Source organism: Liolophura sinensis, chromosome 6 (assembly GCF_032854445.1).
Source record: "Liolophura sinensis isolate JHLJ2023 chromosome 6, CUHK_Ljap_v2, whole genome shotgun sequence".
Taxonomy (NCBI): domain Eukaryota; kingdom Metazoa; phylum Mollusca; class Polyplacophora; order Chitonida; family Chitonidae; genus Liolophura; species Liolophura sinensis.
The window spans coordinates 47,024,405-47,050,747 of record NC_088300.1 but is presented as its reverse complement, the minus strand read 5'-3'; the positions used below and the strand labels follow the sequence as shown (position 1 = coordinate 47,050,747).

The 26,343-nt window shown below is 38.0% G+C and overlaps 1 protein-coding gene across 3 annotated transcripts in view; it reads left to right on the top strand.

Annotated features, from left to right (window-relative positions):
- The window catches only part of LOC135467898 (kinase non-catalytic C-lobe domain-containing protein 1-like), a 75,950-nt gene that overhangs the window by 44,184 nt on the left and 5,423 nt on the right, over positions 1-26,343 (top strand). For 2 of the 3 annotated variants that reach the window (XM_064745818.1, XM_064745817.1), the window contains 17 exons: positions 2,477-3,135; positions 10,021-10,135; positions 11,553-11,689; positions 12,880-13,041; positions 14,852-14,944; positions 16,347-16,454; positions 17,089-18,778; positions 19,325-19,469; positions 19,692-20,826; positions 21,393-21,525; positions 22,442-22,536; positions 22,890-23,095; positions 23,517-23,627; positions 24,027-24,168; positions 24,418-24,570; positions 24,930-24,953; positions 25,810-26,013. In XM_064745818.1, coding sequence (XP_064601888.1) covers positions 2,477-3,135; positions 10,021-10,135; positions 11,553-11,689; positions 12,880-13,041; positions 14,852-14,944; positions 16,347-16,454; positions 17,089-18,778; positions 19,325-19,469; positions 19,692-20,826; positions 21,393-21,525; positions 22,442-22,536; positions 22,890-23,095; positions 23,517-23,627; positions 24,027-24,168; positions 24,418-24,570; positions 24,930-24,953; positions 25,810-26,013 — 5,312 coding nt within the window. The remainder of the gene's footprint in view (positions 1-2,476; positions 3,136-10,020; positions 10,136-11,552; positions 11,690-12,879; positions 13,042-14,851; positions 14,945-16,346; positions 16,455-17,088; positions 18,779-19,324; positions 19,470-19,691; positions 20,827-21,392; positions 21,526-22,441; positions 22,537-22,889; positions 23,096-23,516; positions 23,628-24,026; positions 24,169-24,417; positions 24,571-24,929; positions 24,954-25,809; positions 26,014-26,343) is intronic. The other variant, XM_064745819.1, reaches the window with a different exon arrangement.

Below are 26,343 nucleotides of genomic sequence, written 5' to 3'. Positions count from 1 at the left end.
AGGGTGTTAAGGTCAGCTTAGACATGTTATGTCCAGCACAGAGGTGTAAGCCAACAAAGGTGAAGCTGCATGTATGATTGTGCTGGCTAGAGTGAGGATACTAGAATGATACAGAGATACATGTCAAACAATCCAGGTAACAGGTAATGTGTAAATTCTGTTTGTCTCTCAGTCGCATTGAATTATGGTGAAGAAAATCTACGAGCTGTTATACAAGTTCATATTATGTCAGCTCAGACATGTAGATCAGATCATGGTTAACCTTTATACCCATATACAGTGTATATGTAAGCTTTATAGTGTAGATTGAAACAATATTTCTGACACTTCATGGCCAGTTGGTAGTGACCATGTAAAATAAATATCTTAAGACATATTGTGAACCTTTATTGCTCCAACAGGATCAAGATTATTAGTGCTCTTGTTATTGCTAATCTATGTCCTTTTCTCAGATATTTTTAGACCTTTCAGACTATAACATTTCCCAAAGTACTAAAAACAGGTATATGTTAATGGTTGTGCATTCTACTTAATAATGCTCTCTTTTTTTTTTAGTCTTATTGAAACCATGGGAAAAAATGCATTAACTGTATATTTGGCTAAAAGGAAGTAAAATAATTTCCATATGTTGACCTGGTGGTGAAAGCCATGTAAATAAGGAGTTACTCTGTCCTGTAGACTATAGTTGTAGATCAGTAGCTTGTTCACCTGTTGTGTTCACTTGGTCTGCTGGGCGCAGGGACATAGAAGGTGCAAATTACCTTGCCATGTGAAGATCAAAGGCCTCTAACCTTTAAGCACATTGTTCAGTGTTTCGCTTAAAGACTTCAAGGTGGTGTGAATAAACTAATCGGCAAACGGTTTCATGTCAGTCAACACCTCAGTTCAGGTATTTGTTATTTATTGCTAGTTTTCTTTTTAAAATGCGCAGGTAAACCACTGAGTCTTTAGTATAACACATTATAATATCTGAAGGGCTTAATTAAATGTAGCCGCATCCACTCTGTTCAGTCTCTTTTGTTTCCTGATTTACGTACTGACATTTGGCTTTTTTTTGTTTTTTCTAACCTATTAAATCCCGGATATAAACCATCAATTGTTTAAACCATTACTGTTGGCCGCGGAGTGTAGGTTGTCAAGACATTGTTGAAGTTAGCCTGCATACGCCAGATACATTGTTCTTTACTGTGTCTACACGGTGTCTGTGTAGTGCGGGAGGTAAGATGCGTCAACCTTATATATCTTATTAACCTGTACATAGTCACCTGTCAGCTTATTGCTTACACACCTGTCTTGACTTGAACACCTTCAATTTGTGTAATACATTGTATCAGAGTAAATACATATGCATACCTGTCCATGTAGACAGCTACTTTTTTCTACAGATACCATATGAAGCTCTAGCTTAATTCAGTTTGTTGATCTCATTCACCAATGTAGACAATATTTTTGGTCGCGTTGTATATGGCCATGTGTGTATGTGTGTGTGTGTGTATATACATGTATATGTGATGAAATAGCACACATGTACATGTGTGTGTATATGTGATAAAATAGTACACATGTACATCTTATGTGATTAAACAGTTCTTACACTTTACCAATAAGTTTATTAACTCGATTAACACCACTACTATCTCTGATAAAATTTCTATTGATTTGGCTTTTTGCTTCTTTTTATTTTTTTGTCTTCTTTTCTACAGTGTGTAGACAATATTGTTTTTCTGCAGTGTGCCGGTTGTTGCAGTACACTTTCATCATTGTCCCCTTTTCAGTTTTCTTTATGCATTCAGATTATGTGTTTATTTTGACACTTATTATTAATTTACTCATTATTTATCTGGTGTATCCATGTGCAATACATGCATTTAGTTGAGCACACATGTAAATGCATTAACATGCACGTTGGTATAACCATACATTTCTTGCTTGTGTGCTATTTAATCGAACGTATGCATGATGTTTTCTGAGAAGTTACATAATAAATGTATTACATTAATTTAAAACATGCTTAAGCAATTTATTGCACTGACCACACCTGACACCATAGATGTGTGAGCAGGGACCGCCCTGGATTGACATGGACAATATATGCATGTGGCCATGTAAGTAGGGTGTGAATTTACCTGTTGATATGTGCATATTACTGCAAATGACAGGTCAGCCTGTGTATGATTGTGTTGTCGTGATTGCGCTGGTGTATTAGTAGTGATGTGACTATTAGATATGTATCTGAAGTAGATCTGACAGCTTGTCAGATCAGGAAACCACGTGCTGCCCACAACTCCTGGCTCGCTATTTCCACACGGGCTCTCAAGCACGTCCTGTCTGATGAACTAGCACTGCTGAGTTCGTAGGTGTGGGTGAAATAAAACTATTGTGATTCTGATTGATGCACATGTGTTTGGTAAGATGTGAAATACATGTACAAACAGTTCATTCATAAGTTCAACTGGTGTATTTGTGTATTTTTCAGAAGGAGAAACTTCCCAGAAGAGCACTGGACCAACACTGGCTGAGATCAACACTCAGCTAGCAGAAGGCCATGTGAATGGGGTGCCACTACATGTTTGGAACAACCGCGAGGGACACAGCCACGACTCAGACAGCGAACTTGCAGACGTCTTTAACAAGGGACAAGAGAAAAACAACAACAACAACAACAAGGAACTGGTTGACCCCAATCTTACTCAGGATGGGATTTTATACTCGGCTTCAACTGACCCTAGCAATGTCACACCTGTAACTAACAATACAGGTGCTCAGGGAGTTGTCTCTGAGACATTGGACCAGCAAAGGGGAGCTAATCCGAAGAACAATACATGTATAACAGACCTACTGGAGCAGTATACTGCGGCTTCCAGTCAGCTGGTCAGGAAAGGTAGCTCATCAGGAAGTACATCTGTAATTAGAAACTGGGTGAAAACACCTGTGGAGAGAAGGGCCAGTAAAACTGAGCAGAGTAAGGAATCATCGTACACGTGTTTGGAGTATGCTGTCAATGGTTATCACCCTAAAGGCCTCCTTGTGTTAGAAGACGATTCTTTGATGTCTGATTCTTTTGATCTGAATGGAAGTGATTTTTACCTTGGTGACAACGACATGGAAAACAACAGAAAAATGAGCCAAAGTCAGGTAAGATGATAAATTAATTCTCTCCTCGTACATATATTTATGGATTACAGTATTTGTTTTTATATATTTATTTAATTTTATTCTGCAGGTCAAAGAGAACCAAAGATTATTAAGCCAGCATTATAATTCAGTTATATTGTCACTTCATATTATGATTTATTTCAGCTTTTCGAGCACGTGTGTTTTATTTGGTGTACAGAGAACAGATAGGCCTTACACATCACTATATACACTAGCACATGTGTTTGCATTCATAATTTTTTTTTTTTAATTTGTAGATGATCCTTATTAGGCTGCACCACTGTTTTAATAAATGATCATCATCCTATTCATTTTATTTTTCAGTCTTATTTTTGCAAAAATTTCATTTGATACTTACTCAGTCACGTTACATTTATGTTCCCAAATTCTTATGTCTGTTACATCTAGTGGCATAAAATGTATGTAATTGTAATTATGTAAGCCATGTATAGGACACCAGGTTTTACTAACCATTGGCTTTGAGATATACACATTAAAACTTAGAACCTCATTTTAATACTACTCAAACTTGTTTGTCAAAACTTTTCTCTGTCGTACATAATTTCATTCCCTAAATAGCAGAGTCCTGTTTTTTTCTTATCATTCACATTGTTGCATTGTACATCTGTATTTAATTTGCTTGTCCATTGGCATTCACAAAGCTCAGATTGATAACTTAATTTTTAATTCAGTCTTCAGTTTTCCCTGTCAAACAAAGGACATCTGTTATATAATATGCAAAGAACAATCTTTCTAATCTTGGGAAATCTGACTCATTGGAATGTGTTTACAGGTCTCATTATTCAGGAGAAAATAATACCGAAGTATACAGAAATGAAGTTTGAAGAATTTTATTCTATCTCACCTGTTACAGGTGTACAAAGTGATTTAAATGTATAATCAAGTTATGTAGTTCAGTGACTGCTGGGTTCTTTGAGTGTAGTAATAAAATAGAAGCTTATAATGAACTGTACTGGTACTGCCTGAAACTACATGTATGACAGAATAACTACATTTTACGAATCAACAGTTAAATGTTGTTTGTTATTTGCTTGTTTTTCCAGCTGACTAAATTGAGAGCATTTCGTCAGTTTAGACAGGTACATTTTACAAATGAGTGCTCAAATTTCTTGTGACATGAGTAGACATTGGGTGTGAAATGTCCACAGATAACATTCATGTGCTTACCCTATTTCTATTGTTTTCACTCATGCTGAATATTGAATCTTTCAGAATTCACTTAACTTTTGTTGTACATATGCAGATAATATCTGTACTAACAGCTAGACTGTTGTTTAGTTTTAATACTGGTATGTTATATTGTCCAGTCACCGATTGAACTTTCATTTTGTTTTGTTGCCATTGTGGATTAAAAATTGGATTTCCTCCAGGAGTGAGTGAGTGAGTGCTTGGGGTTTAACATCGTACTGATTTCCTCCAGGAGTGAGTGAGTGAGTGCTTGGGGTTTAATATCGTACTGATTTCCTCCAGGAGTGAGTGAGTGAGTGCTTGGGGTTTAACATCGTACTGATTTCCTCCAAGAGTGAGTGAGTGAGTGCTTGGGGTTTAATATCGTACTGATTTCCTCCAGGAGTGAGTGAGTGCGTGCTTGGGGTTTAATATCGTACTGATTTCCTCCAGGAGTGAGTGAGTGAGTGCTTGGGGTTTAATATCGTACTGATTTCCTCCAGGAGTGAGTGAGTGAGTGCTTGGGGTTTAATATCGTACTGATTTCCTCCAGGAGTGAGTGAGTGAGTGCTTGGGGTTTAATATCGTACTGATTTCCTCCAGGAGTGAGTGAGTGAGTGCTTGGGGTTTAATATCGTACTGATTTCCTCCAGGAGTGAGTGAGTGCGTGCTTGGGGTTTAATATCGTACTGATTTCCTCCAGGAGTGAGTGAGTGAGTGCTTGGGGTTTAATATCGTACTGATTTCCTCCAAGAGTGAGTGAGTGCGTGCTTGGGGTTTAATATCGTACTGATTTCCTCCAGGAGTGAGTGAGTGAGTGCTTGGGGTTTAATATCGTACTGATTTCCTCCAGGACATGGTCATCCTAGTTTCATCATCAAGGAAGAATTTTAATTTTAATGTACCTGTGCCTGAATCACTCTGAATTTCAGATGTTTTACTGGATTGAATTACAAACATCTATTTAAAAAAAAAAGTAAGGATTAACATCTACAACAACACTGTTTGTCTGTATTGTATACAAGTCATGGATTACACCTATCAGAAAATACAGCTTCTCATTTTTACAGCAGATTGGAAATTTGTCGAGAGTATTGTAAAGAGAGTCATGTGCAAAATATTTCATCTGTTAGTTATGATGTAAGTCTGTTATCAAAAGTCGTGTATACAACTTTACATCTTTGTTACATAATCATCTTCATTTCTGAATAAAAGGTGCATGTATCAAAACATGTATTGGAATTGAAAGTTTTGAGGGATGACCAAGGAACTTGTATTATTATAGGCTACTTTCTCAGCACTAGTGCCCTCTGTTTACCTACTTAGCCAAATGTCTCGGCCGTAAGTGGGAAGGCCTGTCAGCAACCTGCAGATGCTCGGCGGTTTTCCCCCGGGCTCTGCCCAGTTTCCTCCCACCATAATGCTGGCCGCCGTCGTATAAGTGAAATATTCACATTGGTGTAAAACACCAATCAGATAAATAAATAAATAAACTTAGCCACATAAAACGCAAGGTTGTTAATTGATATGGGCTTTAGATTTGCTATCACGATCAACAGCCTGAATTCAGCATTCATATTTCACATGTTACTATGTGGCTTCACACTGAGGTTTCCAAAGAAGAACCAAGATAATGGTGACATGCCTTGAAATTAGCATACATTTAATTTGTTGAATATTCTCCAAACCTGATGGTGATCTCTAATGACTTGTTAAAAGTTTGAATTTGATTACATGTGTTTTGTTACATCATAATCATTGTGTTTCTTGAACTAATACTATTGCTCGTACTTCACAAGTTAACATTATGTTAATTATTGTAGTCATGTGATCTATGTGTACATGTAACTTTGACTGTATTGATTAACACTAAATGTTGTGTTCTGTGATCTGTTTTTGGAAACAGTTGATCACCACAGTTATACTTTGTTCACTTCTCTATTAAGCATTTCGAAAATATTGATTTATTTATTTAATAATTACATTATTTCACTTTGATATATATACCCTAACGTAGGGGTTTTAGGGCAGTTCCCGTTTTTTATCCCAAAGATCATTTTTGAAGGGCAAAAAGGTTTACTTTTTGTAAAATTTGATCTATTTTTGCCCCCAAAAAGGTAATTTGACAGGGCAAACTTCAGGCTGCAGCTAAACTCGCAGGACAAAGATACCATTTAATCTCGCAGAACAAAGATACCAGCCAATCTCCAAATCTTCCACCAATGGGACACAAAAGTTAGCTTAAGCTCACTGGCTTTCCACCAGTGAGACACACAATTTAGCTGGAGACCGCTGGCCTTCCACCAATGGGACACACAAGTTAGCTGGAGACCGCTGTCTTTCCACCATTGAGACACACAAGTTAGCTGGAGACCACTGGCCTTCTACCAATGGGACACACAAGTTAGCTGGAGACCACTGTCCTTCCACCATTGGGACACACAAGTTATCTGCAGACGACTGTCCTTCCAGCAGTGAGACACACAAGGTAGCTGGAGACCACAGGCCATCTACCAGTGGGGCACACAATGCATGTGCAGTACAGTATGTCACATGTGGGTCAGTTTGCCACTAACTCGCCAGTGGTCAGTGGTTTACTCCAATTTCCTCCCCATAAATTGGTACAGGTTATTAGTTCACCATCTCATTTGGACATGACAGTTTACAAATATCCATACTCTTTTGAGAAAGACATCTATCCAGTTATAGACCAATGAATAGTAAAAGCTGTAAAGATACACGATTGTATTATAAAAATGGATTCCATATGGTGACCTGTGAGAAATTTTAGTACTCGATTTAGTCTTCCTGTGGGTGATAAGATTTGGGAATTTGACTGTTTTTCTGTGTTCCTGTAATGTAAGCACAGACATCGGCTGCTGCTTACAGATACATTAGAGTTTTTTTCATGTATTTGTCACCCTTCTTGGTCTCACATTGCTGTATTTCAACCCAGAATAGGTTAATTGAGAAAGGGATAATGTACAAATGCACCTGGACTGTTAATCAACTTGCTTAATTGTTCCGGAATGGGTTAAATTTTTAACAGACTAGGTGTGCCAATTAGCAGTTTTTTGTGTTGTATCATTCTATTACCTGTAATGGATATATAAATGAGAATGGTTATTTGTAAAGTGTAGACAATTGGTGCAAACATACATACTGTATTCTCATGCCAGGTTACATGTAAATGTGTTCAAATCCAGGTCCATTTGACTGAGACAAGTCACTTAGCTCTAGGAAGAAAAGGAAATGATAAATACAATATTTCTCTTGTTGATGAACACATACTAAAGTTAATTTACTTCACTTATTTTAATTTACTAGTACAGTTTATAAAACTAGTGGTACATCTGTATAAATTGCACATTGACAAAGTTGTTTGTGGATTTACATGTATGCCAGTTACACACTGCATTTAATTAATCTAAAAACAGGAATTTTAAGTTACAACTGTGCATGTACATATCTCTCTTTAAAGTTAGAAAACTAATGAAAAAATAAGAAAGAAAAAAATTCTAAAGAGAGTACATGCTTATTCACATGTTTTCATGTGTGGGATGCTGTCTATTTACACTGTACATGTAGGCATGTGTGGCACAGAAACACATTTCCTGTTTCTCAACAATGTGCATTGTGTTAGTTGCACTTGATCGTCCCGGTACCTTGATCTGGTTCAACTCGTGACCTACCCTCAAATTTGACCAAATGTGTATTCTTGTCTTAGGGTTAACCACAGAGTCCTATAGAGGTCAGTTGTAAACTCTCTGGTTGGCTCTGCAGGAAGTGCCCATAAGATCCAGCTTTTCAGGGGGAAATGGGAATGTGGTTGTCTCATTTCCCTCCTGTTCATTTGCCTCCTTAATTCGCAGAACTTCAACCATTTACATTATAATCATTAAACAAAGCTTTCTGTTGTGTGGTTCTGCATGTACCTACATGTATATGCTATTTTTACACATGTGTTAATCACAAATATTTTTTGTTTGCAATGACATGATTGTGAAAATGTTATGAATTTATGTTGAGCAACATGCATTCAACATTACCCAGTTTTCCTAAATTTGAGTTACCATTGTTGTTTCTTATAGTCTTAACTTTTTCTTATTTTTATATGTTCCCTGTTTGTTTAGGATGTGCATTGTATTTTTTTCAAGGCACTCCTCTGTATTCATTTTTTGTTGTGGGGGGAATAATTTTCTTGAAGTTAGTGTATAGTTTGGAAAACACCTGGATCATTGCCTAGTGGCGTGTGTGATAACACAGGTGGCCATCCAACATGTACATTTACTCATTTCCATTTCACCTGTCCAGTTAAGGTGATCCCAGGCATGTTAATATGTACGTGCACGTTACTAATTGCTACTACTGTTTAGTTCTCCCCATTGACCACATTTTGATGGGGATTGCTACAATATAGGCTATGCTAGGATGGCTAACCCATGTTCTCACTGTGATAAATACTGTCTAAAGATGGCTAAAACAAAACATGTGCATAGTTTTCTACAATTTTGTCATATCCTATGAAATCACATCCACATTTACATCCTCATAACCCAGTTATTCTAATTTTTATGATGCCTGGTTAGCTCTTTTTAACCAGTGCACATGTAATTGTAGTTCTAGGATATTTAGTTTCTTTTTTCACATGGTTAGTCCATCTAATGAACAATGTAATCCTATCTTTACTTTTCCAACAAAAAAAAACTGGTAGAGAGATGCAATTCTGCTTTCAGCACTACAAATATCTGTCCTAAAAATTAGAAGATTTAGGTAGTAAATGTGTTTCAGGTAGATTATTGACATTCGTTTTTGGCACTTTTCTGGAGTTTATCACTACTGTCAAAATAAAACTAATATAGGGATATAGGGATAAAGCTATTATCCCTCCAAACTCTTCCAAATTGCACAAGATTTGAATCTTGTTGTATTCTATTCATTGTTATCTAAGAATGGTACATTCGCAATGTTTTCTTTCAGGAGTTAAAATGGTTAATTAGGATCTTTAATTACAAAATGTGTAATTTGAACTGGTGGACCATTAAAAGTTTTTCTGTTTTTTTTTCTTTCTTGGATAGTTTTACAGCCAGAAAAATGGAAATGTGTTTATGTTTTATGGTGTGTTCATATCCAGCATGTTTCTGTTGTGAAGTGTTTATGGTGGATATGTACCAGATTTATGTCCTCTTGCCACAGGACAAATAAAGAAAAACAGGCATATATAAATGTTTTTCATTTTATATATATAATATCTTTATGTAATTTTGCCCTCTTGTATGTTTTATAAAATCAAATATTCATCCTCTTGAATGTTTGATAAAATCAAATTTCTGGCTATGCCAGAGAGGGACTCCATACAATAAACTAAACAAGAAGGACAGAGTCTGTTGACCATCCACTTTGTGTCCTATTGTTACTTAGAGACTAGACGGATGGCTGTGTATATATACATGTGCATATATGTAAATAGATTTAACAGGAATGATGAAACCAAATTTTCATCCTCTGTGTGGAGTGTGACTTAGTGTCAGGAACTAGATACTAAAGAGTACAGGTATATTTGATGTAAAAGTTTACTTCTTCCTAGACATGAAAAAATAGTATATATTCGTGTCTGTGCATCTATTTTTGTATATTTAATGTGTTTGATTGAAATCAGATTTGCATATTTTTCAGGGAGTGACTCTTGGTGAGGCCTTAGACAAGAGGGACGGATTCCTACAGGAGGCGGAATTATGGGCTGTGTGTAGAGAAAGCATCAAAGCTCTGCAGAAGCTGAAAAAAAGGCTGCGTGAGTAAATTATTATAATAAACACTGCCAGTATAGTATTTACCTGCTGCACCTTTTAATATAACATTAGTCTTTATGCCACTAACTGATATGTTTTGTGATCCTGTTTGCAATGTCTTAGCAGGTTTTGGTGCAGAGATGTGTACAAACATTTCGTAATTCATTGATACCAAAAGCATACTGTAACTTCGAGCAGCTTATAAAAACAAGTCTTATGATGAATAAATAATGTCATTGCTATTATACTGGTAGATGTATAATGTTTTAGTGTTGCCATGATTACAGTGATATTGTTTACTGATGAAGTTCTTCTGTTACCATGTAATAATGCCCTTTTGAGCCAGTTAAACCAAAGTGCTTGTTAAATGACCAAAGGTTATCAACCACTTGGTATTTTTAGCAACCAAAACATCGTCTATTTTGGCTGTTCAAAGATGTCCCTGTTCAGTAGCTTAAAGATGTTCTTCTCAAGTAGTCGGAGATGACCTTCTTTTAGTATCTGAAAGAAATTCTTGTAAAGCAGTCAAAGATGACATTTTTGGTAACTTAAATGTGTTCTTCGAAAGCAGCCAAAGATGGCCTTGTTGTAGTAATGGAAATATGTTCTTCGTCAAGCAGCCAAAGATGGCCTTGTTTTAGTAATGGAAATATGTTCTTTGCCAAACAGCCAAATATGGCCTTGTTTTAGTAATGGAAATATGTTCTTTGTCAAGCAGTCATAGATGGCCTTGTTTTAGAAGCTGAAATATGTTTTTTTGTCAAGCAGCCAAAGATGGCCTTGTTTTAGTAATGGAAAGATGATCTTTGTCAAGCAGCCAAAGATGGCCTTGTTGTGGTAGTGGAAATATGTTCTTTGTCAAGCAGCCAAAGATGGCCTTGTTGTGGTAATGGAAAGATGTTCTTTGTCAAGCAGTCGAAGATGGCCTTGTTGTAGTAGTGGAAAGCTGTTCTTTGTCAAGCAGCCAAAGATGGCCTTGTTGTAGTAGTGGAAATATGTTCTTTGTCAAGCAGCCAAAGATGGCCTTGTTGTTGTAATGGAAAGATGTTCTTTGTCAAGCAGTCATAGATGGCCTTGTTTTAGTAATGGAAAGATGTTCTTTGTCAAGCAGCCAAAGATGGCCTTGTTGTAGTAATAGAAAGATGTTCTTTGTCAAGCAGCCAAAGATGGCCTTGTTGTAGTAATGGAAAGATGTTCTTTGACAAGCAGCCAAAGATGGCCTTGTTTTAGTAATGGAAATATGTTCTTTGTCAAGCAGTCAAAGATGCGTAGCATAAAGATGGTTACAGTGGAAACAAGATTGTCCTGTTAAGCAGCCAAATCATGGCTCTGTCAAGTTGACTGCCTCTGTCAATTATGATATTGTTTTATAGCCTTCATGCAGCATTTATTTATTTGTCATGTGTTTACGTCTTTCAGCAGCCTACATTTCCCCAGACACCCTGATCCTAAGAGAGGAGGGATTTGTGTCCTTTAAGGCAATCCCAGAAGACAAGCCACTGGAAGTCATGTTTATGGCCCCAGAGTTACAACAGAAGGGACTACTTTCACAGAAGGTGACCACAACAGAACTACACAGCTTTTATTTCAGGGAACCTTGATATCAATACAACATAAATTTTTGCAAATGACCTGAAATTTCATCCGGGGCTAAGTTACTCATTTTGCCTGATTAATTTCTGAGTCATTTAATTTTCCTGAGTTTTGTTAATTTTAGAAAGGTGTTTTGAAGTTTGTCTGGAATGTAGTGTTGTACACTGCTTTAATTTGTTTGGTTTGAAGGGAAATTTTTTTCAGTACCATATAAAACATTAGAGATGTTGTTCAAGGCACCTTTAACACCATAGTGAAGTTCAGTTATATTTAGTCAGAACACATGCGGTTCAAGACTTAATGCTGAATATCCATAATAAATACTTAATAATTAGCTAATATTTGTACGCAAAGCACAGGCTTCATTGATCTGCAAACATAATTTACTACGATATAGTAGATTTCATTCAAATATGTCTGCAAATTATACCTGTGTCTCTGTCAGTGTAATTGCTATATTATACAGGATACAGTTACACATCACCGCTTAGAGACACATTATTATAGCCGTATTCTTTATGTCGGATATGTTTAAATAAGATTCCCATAATGTTTGGGAAGGTCTGTCAGCAACCTGCAGATGTGCGAGGGTTTCCCCTGGGCTATGCTTGTTTTTTTTTTCCATTGTAATGCTGGCAACTGTTTTATAAGTGAAATATTCTTGAGTGTGGCAAAAAACTCCGATCTAAATAATAAACTATTGTGTTTGCAAGCATGATACCTTTCTTTTAAAATTAACATAGCTTAAAAAATACATGTAGATAGACATGTACATGTGCTAAAATTGAAGTTTAGGATTAAGGACAGATCAGCTTTGTTTCTTTTCCATTTGGATGCCTTACCATATACAGTGTACACTTCAGTAAGATCTTCGTCTATATATCACATCATTGAGCAATTTTATTCACACATTATGCTCTAAGAAAAGTCCTACACCAGACAAGTTTAAAAAACTTAGAACTGCAGATTAGCATATGCCTGTTGTAGTGACGGCTAGTGGATATGAACCCACAGATTGCTATCTTTCTAATCTGTCATATGGAGTACGCTGGTGCAGCAACACATACCACACGTAAACTTACAGGTATAAGTCATCAGCAACCACACACTGCTCCCATCTGCTAACAGGGACAGTGTTCTGCTGTGTTTACAGACGTGTTTGTATGGACTGGCCATTACTCTACGCTGTGCCATAGGGATGAAATCCTCTGCAATAGAACCTTCATCAGACCTTAGTCACGAGATGGAGTCATTGTTGAAAGGCATGCTGAACAAGGACCTTGACAAACGTCCACCATTAACTGAAGTTTTAGCGGTGAGTACATGTATTAACTGTGTGTTGCTTTTTCTTTTTTTTTAATTTTTCTTGTATCACACAAGAAACTTTTGTGGAAACTTTTTTTTTTGTGGAATTCTTATAGTTAGAAAGTAAAAATCTAACGGTTGGAGAAGTTGTCTCCAGAATATTGTGAAAGTGGAAAAAGCCTTGGCAGAGACAACTCCTTATCCAATTCCTAAGTGTTCGTCCTAGGGGTAGACAAACCGCACAATTCCAATAAATATTTTTTATGAGGCAAGTTATATTGTTTAGTCGATGACTGTCGATGGCTGTCATTGTAAATATTGGTTGCACTGTAAAATGGGTGAGTGATTATAGTGAGAGGCTTTGCTTTGATCCTGATTTTGGATTAGGGTTAACATTAGATTACTTTTATATTTCCTTGTTTGGCACCGTGCATGTAAAGGGGGATGGGTCAAGTGGTTGTGTATTTGTTGTAAGTGTGCTGTTACTGGGTGGGATGTCACATTTGGTGTCTTCTACCTGGTGTTCCAGTGAGGTCAGCACAGAGATAAGCTGTTACAAGGAGCTGTTATGTTGAAGGCAATATTAAACTTCAAGCAAGCAAACAAACATAGCTGAGTTTTCTGTTTGCTATAAACTTAGTAGAGTAGAACATGTATGTTTAACCATCAGCTACCACCCCCACCCACCGATCCATGCCACACCCACCCACCATTTCACGCCACACCCACCCACTGATCCATGCCATCCCTGTGCTGCAATATCACTTTATAGAGGAAAACAGTTGCATGGAGGAAGTGTTGATGGTTATGCAACATGCTCTCCTCAAATGTATACCTTCCTTGTTTAGGGTAAGTGTTTTGTTATCAGAATTCCTAGATTGTATCAGGAAATTTTAGCGACCCATGATCAATTAACAAATGTGAATATTTTTTTATTAAAAACGACTTATATTTTAAGTTCAGTGTCATTAGTTTAACCCACAGTTAGCCACCATAAAGTGTCACATTTTCATTTCATTAGACATGATTTCTGACACATCTCATTAGCCAAGCTCTAATTAGTGGAAAATATACCTGATGCATTTTCTACATAAAAGAAACGTCACAATGATTTGTGCTAATTAAGAAGTATTTTGTTTGCAACGTTGACTGGTTGAGGTGCCTGACAGATGATGTGAGGTGTGGAAGGCATGTCATGTTCAGTCATTGTAATTATAAATCAGTCTTCTGTGAAGACCAAAAAATAAAAGACTTGACGCAGGTGACGGGACTGGGTTAAATATATAGGTATACCTTGTTTATGTATATACTACCTGTGTTAGGGTAGGTAAGAGTTGCCCTCGGATAGGCACAAGTGTGGTATCCAGAGCTTCAGGTGTAACGCATGGATATGCATATGGTTACATGCTCATGGATTCTTTGCCTGGATTCTCAGACAGCCCGCAAAATGTGCTTCATCTTTGTCATGTGTAAACTTCGGTGATAAGGTGAATAAGGTATATATCTTATGGATGTAATTGATAATATCTTTATCATGATGCCTTGTACTTGATTTGAGGGTAAGCAGCTCTGATGTATTAATGTACTTCAGATACCTTGAGACAGACAGTGATGCTCGAGGTACACTATATGGTTTTAGTTGTCTGTGGCGCTGCAAATTTCAGTTCTAATAGCACACTGAACATGTGTGTGTTAAAATGTAGTAATTTAATGTACAACTGTGTTGTTTAATGTGATATTAGTAATTTGGTAATGCTGTTACTCATTCTACATGTACATTTCCTGATTTCTAATTCTTCTTTGTGTCTCACATGTTTCAGGTTTGTGATGATCATGAGCAGTTGAGTGAGGTGCCCTCCAGTGCTATCTGTCAGTTCATGTTCCAGGATACAGCCACTGCCATGATGGAGAGTGTAAGTCTTTTCCTATTATTACTATCATCACATCGTCACTATCATCACATCATCACTATCATCACATCATCAAAGACACTACATACATAGAGTCATAAGATAGATAAAGCGTGAAGATCCATTCTTGTGAGATTGTATCAAAAGCGAATTAACTGGGTTAAAGTCAGGAAATTACAGAATTTTTCATGAAATTTCATGTTCACTCTCATGCCTGGCATTCAGTCAATTTGAAAGGCGTCCATTGATGTCTTATTAATCTGGTCCGGTACCTTACATTTTCAGTTTCTTGTTGAGCAGTTGTTTTTGGTACATGACATTCTCTGGTAATATGACAGTATGAGAGATGTGACCTATTAATATATACCTCTGTTACAAGCTGAAAAGGAAAAACTACATGTACATCTCCATTTGTAATAGTCTTGAGAATTTAGAGAATTCGGGAGGTGAGATCAAAGGATTTGCAGATGAGCTCAAGTTGAGAATGTTTCACGCAAAGTTACCATAGATGTATCTATATAATATGGTATATTCTTATCTGGGATATACAGCTTCACTTTAAGATTAAAAACATGGTATATGTACAATATACATTCGCTCATGTCACCTTAAACATTGCCTTGAAACGTTTGCACTTTTGAGTACTTTTTTCTTGTAACTCTGCATACTATATTTATCTCAAGGGAAATACATGAATGTTGTTCGCACGCTTAGGGACATTCCAAATCAAATTCAGATGTCACCAGATCACCATTAAATGCACTTTTTCACTGGTTTGGCGAGGATTTATATATAGTCTATCATAACAGTTGGCAGTTTCTGACATTTTTTCCTAAACTATATTTTATGTACAGGCACATGGATTAAAAAATATGCTGTCATGTGCCCATAAGGAATGTAGGTTTCTATGTTCTGGTTTCTTGTTGTGGCTTAAGCCGTATGCCGTAATACAAGAAAAGATTATTCTATTTTCAAATGAGGGCGTGACAGGCAAGAAAAAGTATGATGGGCTAAAAGGTGTGTGAGGAAATCCAAAGAAAATACTTATTTGGTGCATCTGTCTGTGCATCTATTGTTGTATAAATGGTTATCTGAAGTGGTGGACAGCAGTGCGTGTGTATGTAACATATTTTGGAACGAAAGTAAATGTAATGAATGTCTGTGCATTGCCAGTAGTTAAGGACTGGACAAAATTGTGTATTTGCATGTGACTTTACTGACTTTTTAGGACATGCCGAAAATGTGTATTGTCTTCAGGAGAAGAGTGAAATAGGATGTACATGTATCTATATTTTACATACATTGTTTTATTGTTTATTTTAATGCTGGAAGCATGATAAACAAATGTGTGTAATGTTTTAAGGCATGAATATGCATGAGACCCTGAATGCTACATTGTTGACAGGAAGCTGAGTTAGAGATGTCACTGAGTGGTGTCCAGACACGGGCAGCGCAACAACAAGCTGAATTAATGGGGCAGATTAACCTCCATTTGCATGGAAAACAGCACAAGGTGGTGGTCCTAGTCAATGCGATAAAGATATACACAGTCTAACATAAAGTAACATGCATCTTTATAGGCATGTATAGAACTAACAGAAGCTTAGTAATCAAGTGCTTTGGAATTTGCTTGCTTAACTGTCCATGATTGTTACATGTATCTGCGTTTCTAGCATTCTTGTCATCATTGTTTGTACTCTATGTATATGCTTCTTTGTAGTTGACAGTAATTCTACATACATGTATTACATGCTTACATGTGCATATACCAGTATGGTGTTATGCTTGTGCGTAAATGTTGTCTAATTTACCTATATACTGCCATAACTTGCTTGTGGTCCCATTCCAAGTGGAGTTGCGTAAATGCTTCCTCCAAGAATTATCTGGATGTACTTTCTTCCGTTAAAAAATTACTCTAACCAGGCATATATGGTGAAAGTACTTAGAATAAGCTTCAGGTGACGGAGTTTTATCAGCCGTTTATCAAAGATCAGTTGATATCAAGGTTGGTGAATGATGTTCATATTGCTTGAGCATGTATCTGCTTTGATCTACCTAGTCCTGCACATGCATCTGAGGTCTGTAACAATGATAAGAAATGTTTTCTTTTTTTTTTTAAATGAAAATTTGTTTTATATAATACACAGAAACCACATGATATAAGTAAAGATTCAAGTCCTGGTGTCAGAAATGGGATGGAGTGCTCACCCGCTGCTGTGGTGAATAGTCCAAACACAACGTTTGCCAGTCCCAAAAGTAATGGTTCAGCCTTCAAACCTGTGTTTGGCCCAGGTGGAGATGCCTCTCAGAAGGGCATCAAACGTGTACCCAGCAAATACAGCTCTAGTGCCACACATTTCACACCGATTATCCTTCATCAGGCCAATACCCCTGAGCTTGCAGGGAAACCTTCAACTGTGCAAAAGACAGCTGATGACCGAAAAACAGGTGAAAGTAATTCGAGTAGCAGAGAGACAGAAGTCATGAAAAAACTGAAAGAACTGAAGGAAAACTTGATGAAACCTCGGAATGGTCAAAACAAAGAAAATGAAGGATCTGCGCAGACGGCAAGTCGCACTCCTCCAAAGAAACCACCCAGGCCACAGAAAAATGAAGATACACAAGTGAATGAGGAGAAAACATCAAGTCAGGTGTCCCTTGAAACCATAGCACACTTGTTACAGAACCAAGGACAGTTAGCCCAACTAAATATGCTGGCGGCTACAATTGCTCAGTTGTTACAGGCCAGTGGTTATTCTGCCCATAACAGTCCCTCTCAGACCCCCTTGAGCTCGCATAACACCAGCTTCCAGACCTCAGGGCACATCCCACTGACCCCGAACATGAGACTGCCAAGCTTAGATGTACCTCAGCAGTACCAAGACCAGCTTGTTGGACAAACTGTGACAATGCCTGTACAAACCAGCAGTAGTATGATGACAAATTATCCAGTTCAACTTCAGCTTCAACAGGATCCACGTACGGGCTTGCTTCAGCTTGTGCCTATCGGCATGATGCCATCTCCTGTCCATTCTAGAGGGAGTGATGTTGACAGCCCCTCTACCTTGCCGAGACGGGGTGCAAGACATCAAAGCCTTGGGGGTTACTCCAGTGGTTCGGGATCTCCTCATGTAAGGTCGTCAGATGGGCAGAGCTCTCACACGTTGGGAAGGACATCACGAGATAGGATTCATAAGTCTCGTGGCAAGGAAAGCACCAGACACGGCCCATTTAGCACCAGTAGCAGGGAAGGTAGCTTGCGCAAAGCCCAGTCGGAGCATAACCTTGCCCAGGTTGGCTATGAAGAGGGCCTTCCCGAGGGCACCCCAGATTATCACCCCAATGGACACAGAAGTGGGAGCATTCCAAATCTAACACCTAATACTGCACCCAGTGGGGGATCGGTTCCTCCAGGGTGCATCCTGCCTGTCCACGAGGATGGTTATGCATATAGCAGTTCCCCTGTATGGCAGTATGGAGTAATGCGACATCAGGGGAAGGTTAGAAATGGTGATATGATTTCTCAAACCAGTGTTCTGTCAAATGGAGGAAGTGGTCAAAGGCTGGGTGGGGCACACCGTGTATCTCCAACAGACTCCCAGTCTTCCTCGCCCTCCCCCTCCAAGGACAGTGGTGTTAGTGGTGTGAACAGTGGGGGCGTGAGCTCCACCCAGGGTTACAATGGCTACCCTAAAACAGATGCAACCTTGATGGACAGGCTATTAGGTCATGATTCCATTAAACAGCAGCAGGTTCTACAGAAGGTTGTAGCGCTTCTACGAGAGGCCTTTGCTGATGATGGTTGCTTGGAAACCGGAGGTGAAGACTATGTTATGGGTAAGTTTCCTTAAAATTTTGTAAGGCTGGTGATTCAAGAAAGGTGATAAGCAAGTATGTTATGACTTCAAGGATTGGTGTCATCTGTTAGGTCATGATTCCAGGTTTTTTGAAAAGAGAAGAATATGAGATTTTTTTTATCCTAATTACATGTGAACTTATGGCTTTAAATGTCACTCATTTGCTGAAAAAATAGTAAAGATCTATAAACAATGACTATCCATCAGTCATATAGATTGTGTAAAGGCTCCCAAAACAAAAAATGATTTATAATGGCTGAAATCTCAGTTTGGATGCTGTTTTTAGATAAACAGAGCCCTCTTTCACAAACTTAACTTTTTCGTTAAAGATTTCTAGGCTATAGTCCCACAAAGTGGCATCATTTACTAGAAAAGTTACGAAAAATTGATTCATAAAGATTTGTGAAAGAGGGCCTTGTTTCACATTCTTAAAGTGGTTCAACTATAACGCCATTGCTTTCCTTTTAAAGAAATATTACAAAAGCCTCAACAGCGTATATTGATTGTGAATCTTTTTATTCTTCAGCTGAGTATATTACATCATTGGCTGGTCTGAAATGGGAGACATTCAAGTGTGCAATAGAAGAGAAGTACCATGATTTAATTTGGAACCCAGATAACTTAAGACAGCTTCACAATACAGTCAACAGGAAATCCTCCGTTTCTAAAGGGTATGGGCTGCTTGTAAAGCCTTTTGCTGATTGTGACACTATAATCCTAAGTTTCTAAAATTTTTAATGGATACTTGTACCTCTGTAATGTAAAAATTACATTGTAATCTTCTTTGATAGTGTTAATGACTCTTAACACTTTTAAGAGTAAATGTAGCACTATGAGTGTATTTAACTTGGTTGTCTTTCATTGATTATTATTATTATCTTGGACTATTGTAGATCTGTGGTCCCTGATGAGAATGCCTCCATGACACAGGAACAGTTGGACGTTTCAGGCGGCCATGTTGCTGCCAGTACTCCACGAGGACAGAATTCTTCAGGAATCATCAAACCTGTGCTATCACTGAACCATAGCGAGAGCAAAATGTCTGAGACAAGCGTGGACACAGGAGAAGTCAAGTCTGATGTAGCGAGACGGGAGCCATGTTACCGTTATTCCCCCACCCCGAGAGGTGGTCTACATAGATTTAATCCTTCTCGTAACCTCTACAACCAGGGCGGGGATACTTGTACCTCTGACTCTACTGACACCTCAGAAAACCCTGAGCGAAAACGCCGCTACAAGAAACGCCACCAGCATAACCGAAGTAAAAACTCGTCCCTCCAATCCTCCCCACTAGACCACAGTAATTCCACGCAGGGGTCAAACCATATGGAGTCTAGTCATGCAGACTCAAATCATCTTGGAGTTGACACAGAAGTTATTTCTCGTTCCTCGTCCTCAACCAGATCAAGGGAGGCAACTCCATCTCGACAAGGCTCTGCCAATAGCTCTGCAAGAGGACAGATTTCACCCACGTTACCAAGGCTGAGCGAAAAGTCGAGTAATGAGGAATTCACAAGAGGTGGTAACCAGTCCACGAAACAACCTGTCGAAAACGGGACAGAAGATGAAAACCTCCCAATTTTATATTCCCTTGGTGTTGGTCATCAGCAGACTGATGAACTCCCTATACAGTTTACCTCTACCCCATACAACATGGCACAACAAGGAAGAGCAGCCTGTCTGAACAGACAAGAGAGTTTCCAAAACGGGAATGTTGTGAAACGGTTAAGTTACGAGTGTGACAATAGCTCGAATCCAGACAATAACGAGGTATTTTTGGAAGGCCAGTCAAATGGATTGAGAAAGAGCAGTGTTAGTTCATCACGTAGTGCTCATTCTGATTCAAGGACAGAAAAGTCTGTCACGTTGAATGGAGACAGCCTGTTGCAAAACAAAAGTACCGGGTCTTCATCCAGGTCTGATCGTGTCGGGGATGCAGTGCGGCGGAATCGTGGGAACGTGGTGTATCACGCAGCAGAGTTACAGTACTGTATGACACCTCAGCTACAACATGTCATACAGGAGATGGTAAGTATCAACCATTTTACACATAAACCTGTGGCGGCTTTAATGGCTGTATGGCACCAATCTTGTTTTGTGTTTTACCGGCAAGCCGACACTGGAAAAATAATAATAAAAAAATGGTAAATCCACCTTTTTTATTTGTCTGACTTTTTATCATTTTAAAAATTTTAGATGTTTTTATCATTTTAAAAATTTTCAATTTTCTGATGAAGTCAACATGTCTTCAAGAGGAAAACTTGCTTCGACAGTGTACATTTTCATAAAACTTTCCTTTTTCAGTTTTATATTTATTTTGCTCTGCTCGGTTTCCTTTCAACAGGACGGCTGGCCTGTAAGATAGGAGGATAATTTATTTAATATTAAACATTATAATTATAATGTGACAAGTGTCATGTCTTTGGCATGACATTTCAGTGTGGCAAAAGTATAACTATGTTGATATTGGAACTGGTCTGCTAACTGGAAAAGCCATTATGAAATATGAAAGAAAGGTTAGACACTAAACAAGCAAACACGTGTAAGTGGTAATGATTCTTTTACATGTTGTATTTTAAATCTCCATATCACAGGACCCCAAGAATCAGTCAAATTTGGAGAGCCGTAAGTCTCAGTTAGACCAGCAGGTCATGATGGAAAGAAGAACAAAAAAGAAAATGCAGCAATTTTACAAGAAACTTGTGGATGGTGGGAAACCCTCTAAAGGTAGGAAAAAATGTCAAACACAAAGTTAATATTGTTTAAATAGTTTAAATGTCTTGTTCAAATTTAGTTTATTGAGCTGCAAATTGATCTTATTCCCACGTTTTCATGTACTCCAGGGGTAAATGAGAACTCATACATATATGGCCACAGACCCCCATTAATTTTCCATAAGTGACAATGTTAACGTTTAGTGCTGTAGCTCAGTCCTAAACATTCCGTGGCCAATAAGCTTTGGTGCATACCTGGCCCAGCCTGTGAGAAAGAAGCCTTAAAAATCTTGACATAGGTTGACCGTCAAAATCTGGACCTTTCTATTGCGGCAGCTGGGAGGGGTGCCTAGCAACGCCAAGGGGACATCACTCGCAGCCTCATCACCACCTGTCTCCTCCCAGAATTTCAAACTTTTATCATTAAAAAACTCATACCTGCCGAAAGACAATTTCCATCATTTTGATACCAAGCATGCAACTGTACACCAAAAATGGCAGGCTTGCAGCGAAAAAAGGCTTTACTCCCTAAAATAAACAGAAATACATTCGTCCTTCCTGAAAACTGGAAGTTGTAATGGGGTACTGTATCCATATGTGAAACTTGACATTGAAAATGTTACCCTAAATGACCTGAAATTTCATCTGTGACTCAGTTGCTAAATTTACTGTATTCTGAAGATTATAATGATTCTAGAAGAGTGTATTAAGGCTGGTTTGGAAGATATTGACATCCTACTGGAAAAATGTATGTTTCAGCTCCAAAAATAATATTTTATGGCATTTATTTACCTCTAAAAATGCACTTTTGTGGGTGAAATTTGGGGTCATATTGGGTACATTATTTCCCCATACATTTAAATGGAAAACTTAACACTGCACTCTTGTATGAGAACCTTTTCAGTATCCAAGCCCTGATATCATTACAGGTGATCACAGGAGCATGTTAACTCAGGTATCCAAGGACATTAAAGACATGACAGTCAGGCTCAAGTTTATGGAGCTAGCTTGGGGTCATGTAGAGGTCAGTATTGAAATTTAGAAATTACCTGAAAAGTTCAATAATGTCCAGTGTACATGCGGTTAGACCTCCTTAATCATACACTCTGTGCCTGTATTTGTTGTGATACAGACTAAAACTTCATTGTAAATTCATGTAATTCATGATGTAAAAACAGGTAAATACTTACTTTTTACTACACATTTAGATGTCTTAAGCATCTAAAGGATGATAAAGTGTTATCAGCTTTGTTTAGATGCTTTTGAAGCAGAGCACATTCATCGCTGTCACGTGTTTAACTGGGGTCAGACAGAAATAATGTCAGGTATATGCATTGTATAAATCTGTATGTAATCTGTGGTTGTTATGTTGTGTAGATGTTGCTAACAGAGTTACACGGTATCAGCCCGTCGTTGTTATACTCCCTTGTGACCTGCGCACCCAGTGATGCCCTCACCTTGACTCCACGACCAGATAACCCTCTGTTACAATTTCAAATCCATCATGACTCTGCCTCTAATGTGGACGTGAGGGTGCTACATGCTGGAACTCCTGATGGTCTTATGTCCTACCTCTTCACTATGTAAGTCCACCAGAAAGTTAACAGCTTGCGAGACGTATGATATGTGCCTTATCAGAACAAAGCAGCAGTTCAAATGCTGTTAAAGCCTAATTTTGATTTTTTTAAGTTAGAAATTTGTGCTTTTAGATGTGCTCGACTGGTCACTATTATTTCACGTTTTTAAGCTGTTTGTGAATATTATCCTTGCTACCTTATTCTTTATATGGGAACATTTTAAATGGTTAAGGTATTTTCATTATACAGAAAAGTTTCTATAGAACTGTTATTACTCAGCACCAGTGCAAAACTGAGGCCCAATTATCGACTGGACTGAAGTTACAGTCTTTGAAGGCACTAATCAGTGGCTGGATATCCAGATAAGAGTTGTTTTTGGGCTGTGATGTTTAAATTCTTTTACTTGTCTGTTTCTTCCATGTTCTAGGTCAGCCTTGGCAGATGGTTACGTTCACCAGTTTCTTTATGCTTTCCGTTATTTCGCCTCTCAACACGATCTTCTGGATTTCCTCATGAACAAATATGTCGCAGCCAAGAGGTAAGAGACATGACTCTTCCATCAACTAGCTCTGAGAGTTTCAGGAATTAGTTTTAAGATTAAGAATCCAGAGACCAGTTCCACAGAATGATGTGTTTATTGAAGTAAAAATTTAAAACTTGAATACGATGTGGAGTTTATGAAGGTAGGATTAAGCTCAAATTGTGACAGGGACACTTATTAGGCTTTTCCAGTTTAAAAATCTGAAGTCCAAACTAGCTCTATGAAATGTGCCACAGCTCACAGGTATGTTTCAACCAAACCATCAGTAATCATTCTTCTTGTCTTGAATGGAATGATTGTTTTATGAGTCAGCCTTGGTCATTGAAGAGATGGACATACGTGTGTGTGGTAAACTTAACGATGACGTGACCTGTGATAACTGTCTTGTGTCATCAGGAATGTGTCTGACCCCATGACTGGCAAGGTGATGTTACGCGCCGTGGACCTGCTGTACTTCTGGCTGGAGGGATATTACTCTGTGGACTTTGAGAAGGACAACGAGCTCATGGATAAGCTGCAGGAATTCATTATCAATGAGGTACTTAACAAAACATCATCTCTCTGTCTCGCTTTGGATTTGATGTGAAAGCTAAAAAATATTAAGTACATGGTTACAAATATTCAAGTTGAATATACCAAGGACACATACCCTCCAAAAACTGACCAATGAGCTGTAATTCAAATCCAATACAACCACATCTGTTGCGCCGATTAATCTCTTTGAAGCATGTTAAAGCAAAATAAAGACATGACTGACTTATTGTTGGTTACATTGCTGTTGTTACAGGTGACTTATCCAGATGGCTACGGAGCCATGTTACTGGGGCTGTTACAGGACTGTAACCATGGTAACAACATGGAGCTCTCCTTCACAGGGGCAATTGTAACAGATGAAATAGACCTGCAGATGAGACAAGATTGCAGCTTCTCTCCAAAAAAGGTAAAACAATCAGTATGGATATACAGCATTTACAGAGATTTTACATACATGTTTGAAACAAACCCATGTCATTTTTCAAGGAAACAAAATCATTTGACATTCAGATAACTGACTTCAGATGTACACCAGAATAATTGATTCAGAGGAGCTGGGTGGATGCACATGTAATTCCACTTGCTTGCAGATTGATTGCCAAAAGTAGCACAAAAATATTTGTTTATTCTTTGATGAGAGAATGACTTGTTAATGTAAATTATAATAACGTCATGTTATATACTGTCAAGGCCAATGCCTTTGCTCAACCATGTGCTTTGTACAGGTTTGATCATGTCGTTATAAATTTGACATGTTTATTTTAGCACCAATCATCTAGAAACAATAAGGTAAACATACATTTTTTCTTGTTACAGAGCATGCCTTGAATATTTTTAACTTTTTAAATATTTCATTAATGCTTAATCTGTGTCTGTGCATGAAATTGAACAAAATTTTTTTTTTGTGTGATTGTATTCAAGCTTGCAGGATTTTAGAATTTTTGTTGAGTTAGTCACTGTTGGCCATAATTTTTGTAGTGTTTTGATTTTGATTTTTATTCTGTTGTTTTTTTCCATTCCTTTAATCTATAATCTACAACACTAGTTCAAGACTTCATTCACACCAAGCTTTGTGGCTTTTAATTGTTTGCATGAACACAAGCAGTTCTTGGGCTGCATGTTCTGAAGAATGAAATTCTTTAAAAACTTTACTCAAGATGGTCGATGCATAAACAAATAGTAACAATACATTGGTAATAATAACAAAATTTCAAAGTAGATGTAAACTGGGGTTTCATTTATTATCGCAAATCTTCCCTGCTGATCTGACTTTATTTCCGGTACTGTTCAGTCTTTATTCATGAAATAATTTGTTAAAATATCTGCCTACATTAATGATAATTGAAAACATGAATAATGTATCATTCCTTATACCCGTACGTGGTAAGGTCTTCCAGCAACCTGCGGATGGTTGTGGGCTTCCCCAGGGCTCTGCCCGGTTTCCTCCTACCATAATGCTGGCTGCCATCATATAAGTGAAATATTCTTGAGTACGGCATAAAACACCAATCAAATAAACAAGTAAATAAATAAATAAATAAATAAATAAATAAATCATTCCTTATGCTTTGGTGAAAATCTTAAACCAAGAGAGTCTTGATTATCACAGCCACTATAGACATTATTATAAACTCTCAATTCTCAGCTGCCTGGGTTCAAGGCCATCATGAAGTCGTCGCCTATGAAGACGAGTCCCGCAGTGATCTCTTCAGCAATGCTGGAGAACAGTCCATCTAACCTGACCCAGGAGGAGATGTTCTACCCCCATGTGGCACGCCGCTCTGATGCCTTCACCATCACGGATCACTCGGCACAAAGCCTTGCAGAACAGCTGTGTCTGATGCAACAGGTAAGGCAATATGCCTTTTTCAAGTAACATTATTTTGCTTAGAGGAGTGATGGGGCCTCCATGGCTTGGTGTGCCAGCATGGGGCAATGACCTTTCCAGGCGTATGTGGGAACGTCTATCAGCAGCTTGCGGATGGTAAGGGGTTTCCGCTGGGCTCTGCCCGGCTTTCTCTCACCATAATGCTGGTTGCTGTCGTGTGTGTGAAATATTCTTGAGTACAATGTAAAATACCAATCAAATAAATAAATAATAGTGGAATGACATCCCTTTTGTTGTGGTCTAGACATTTTGTGGCATGATAGGGATTTTGAAGTTCAACTGATGGACCCT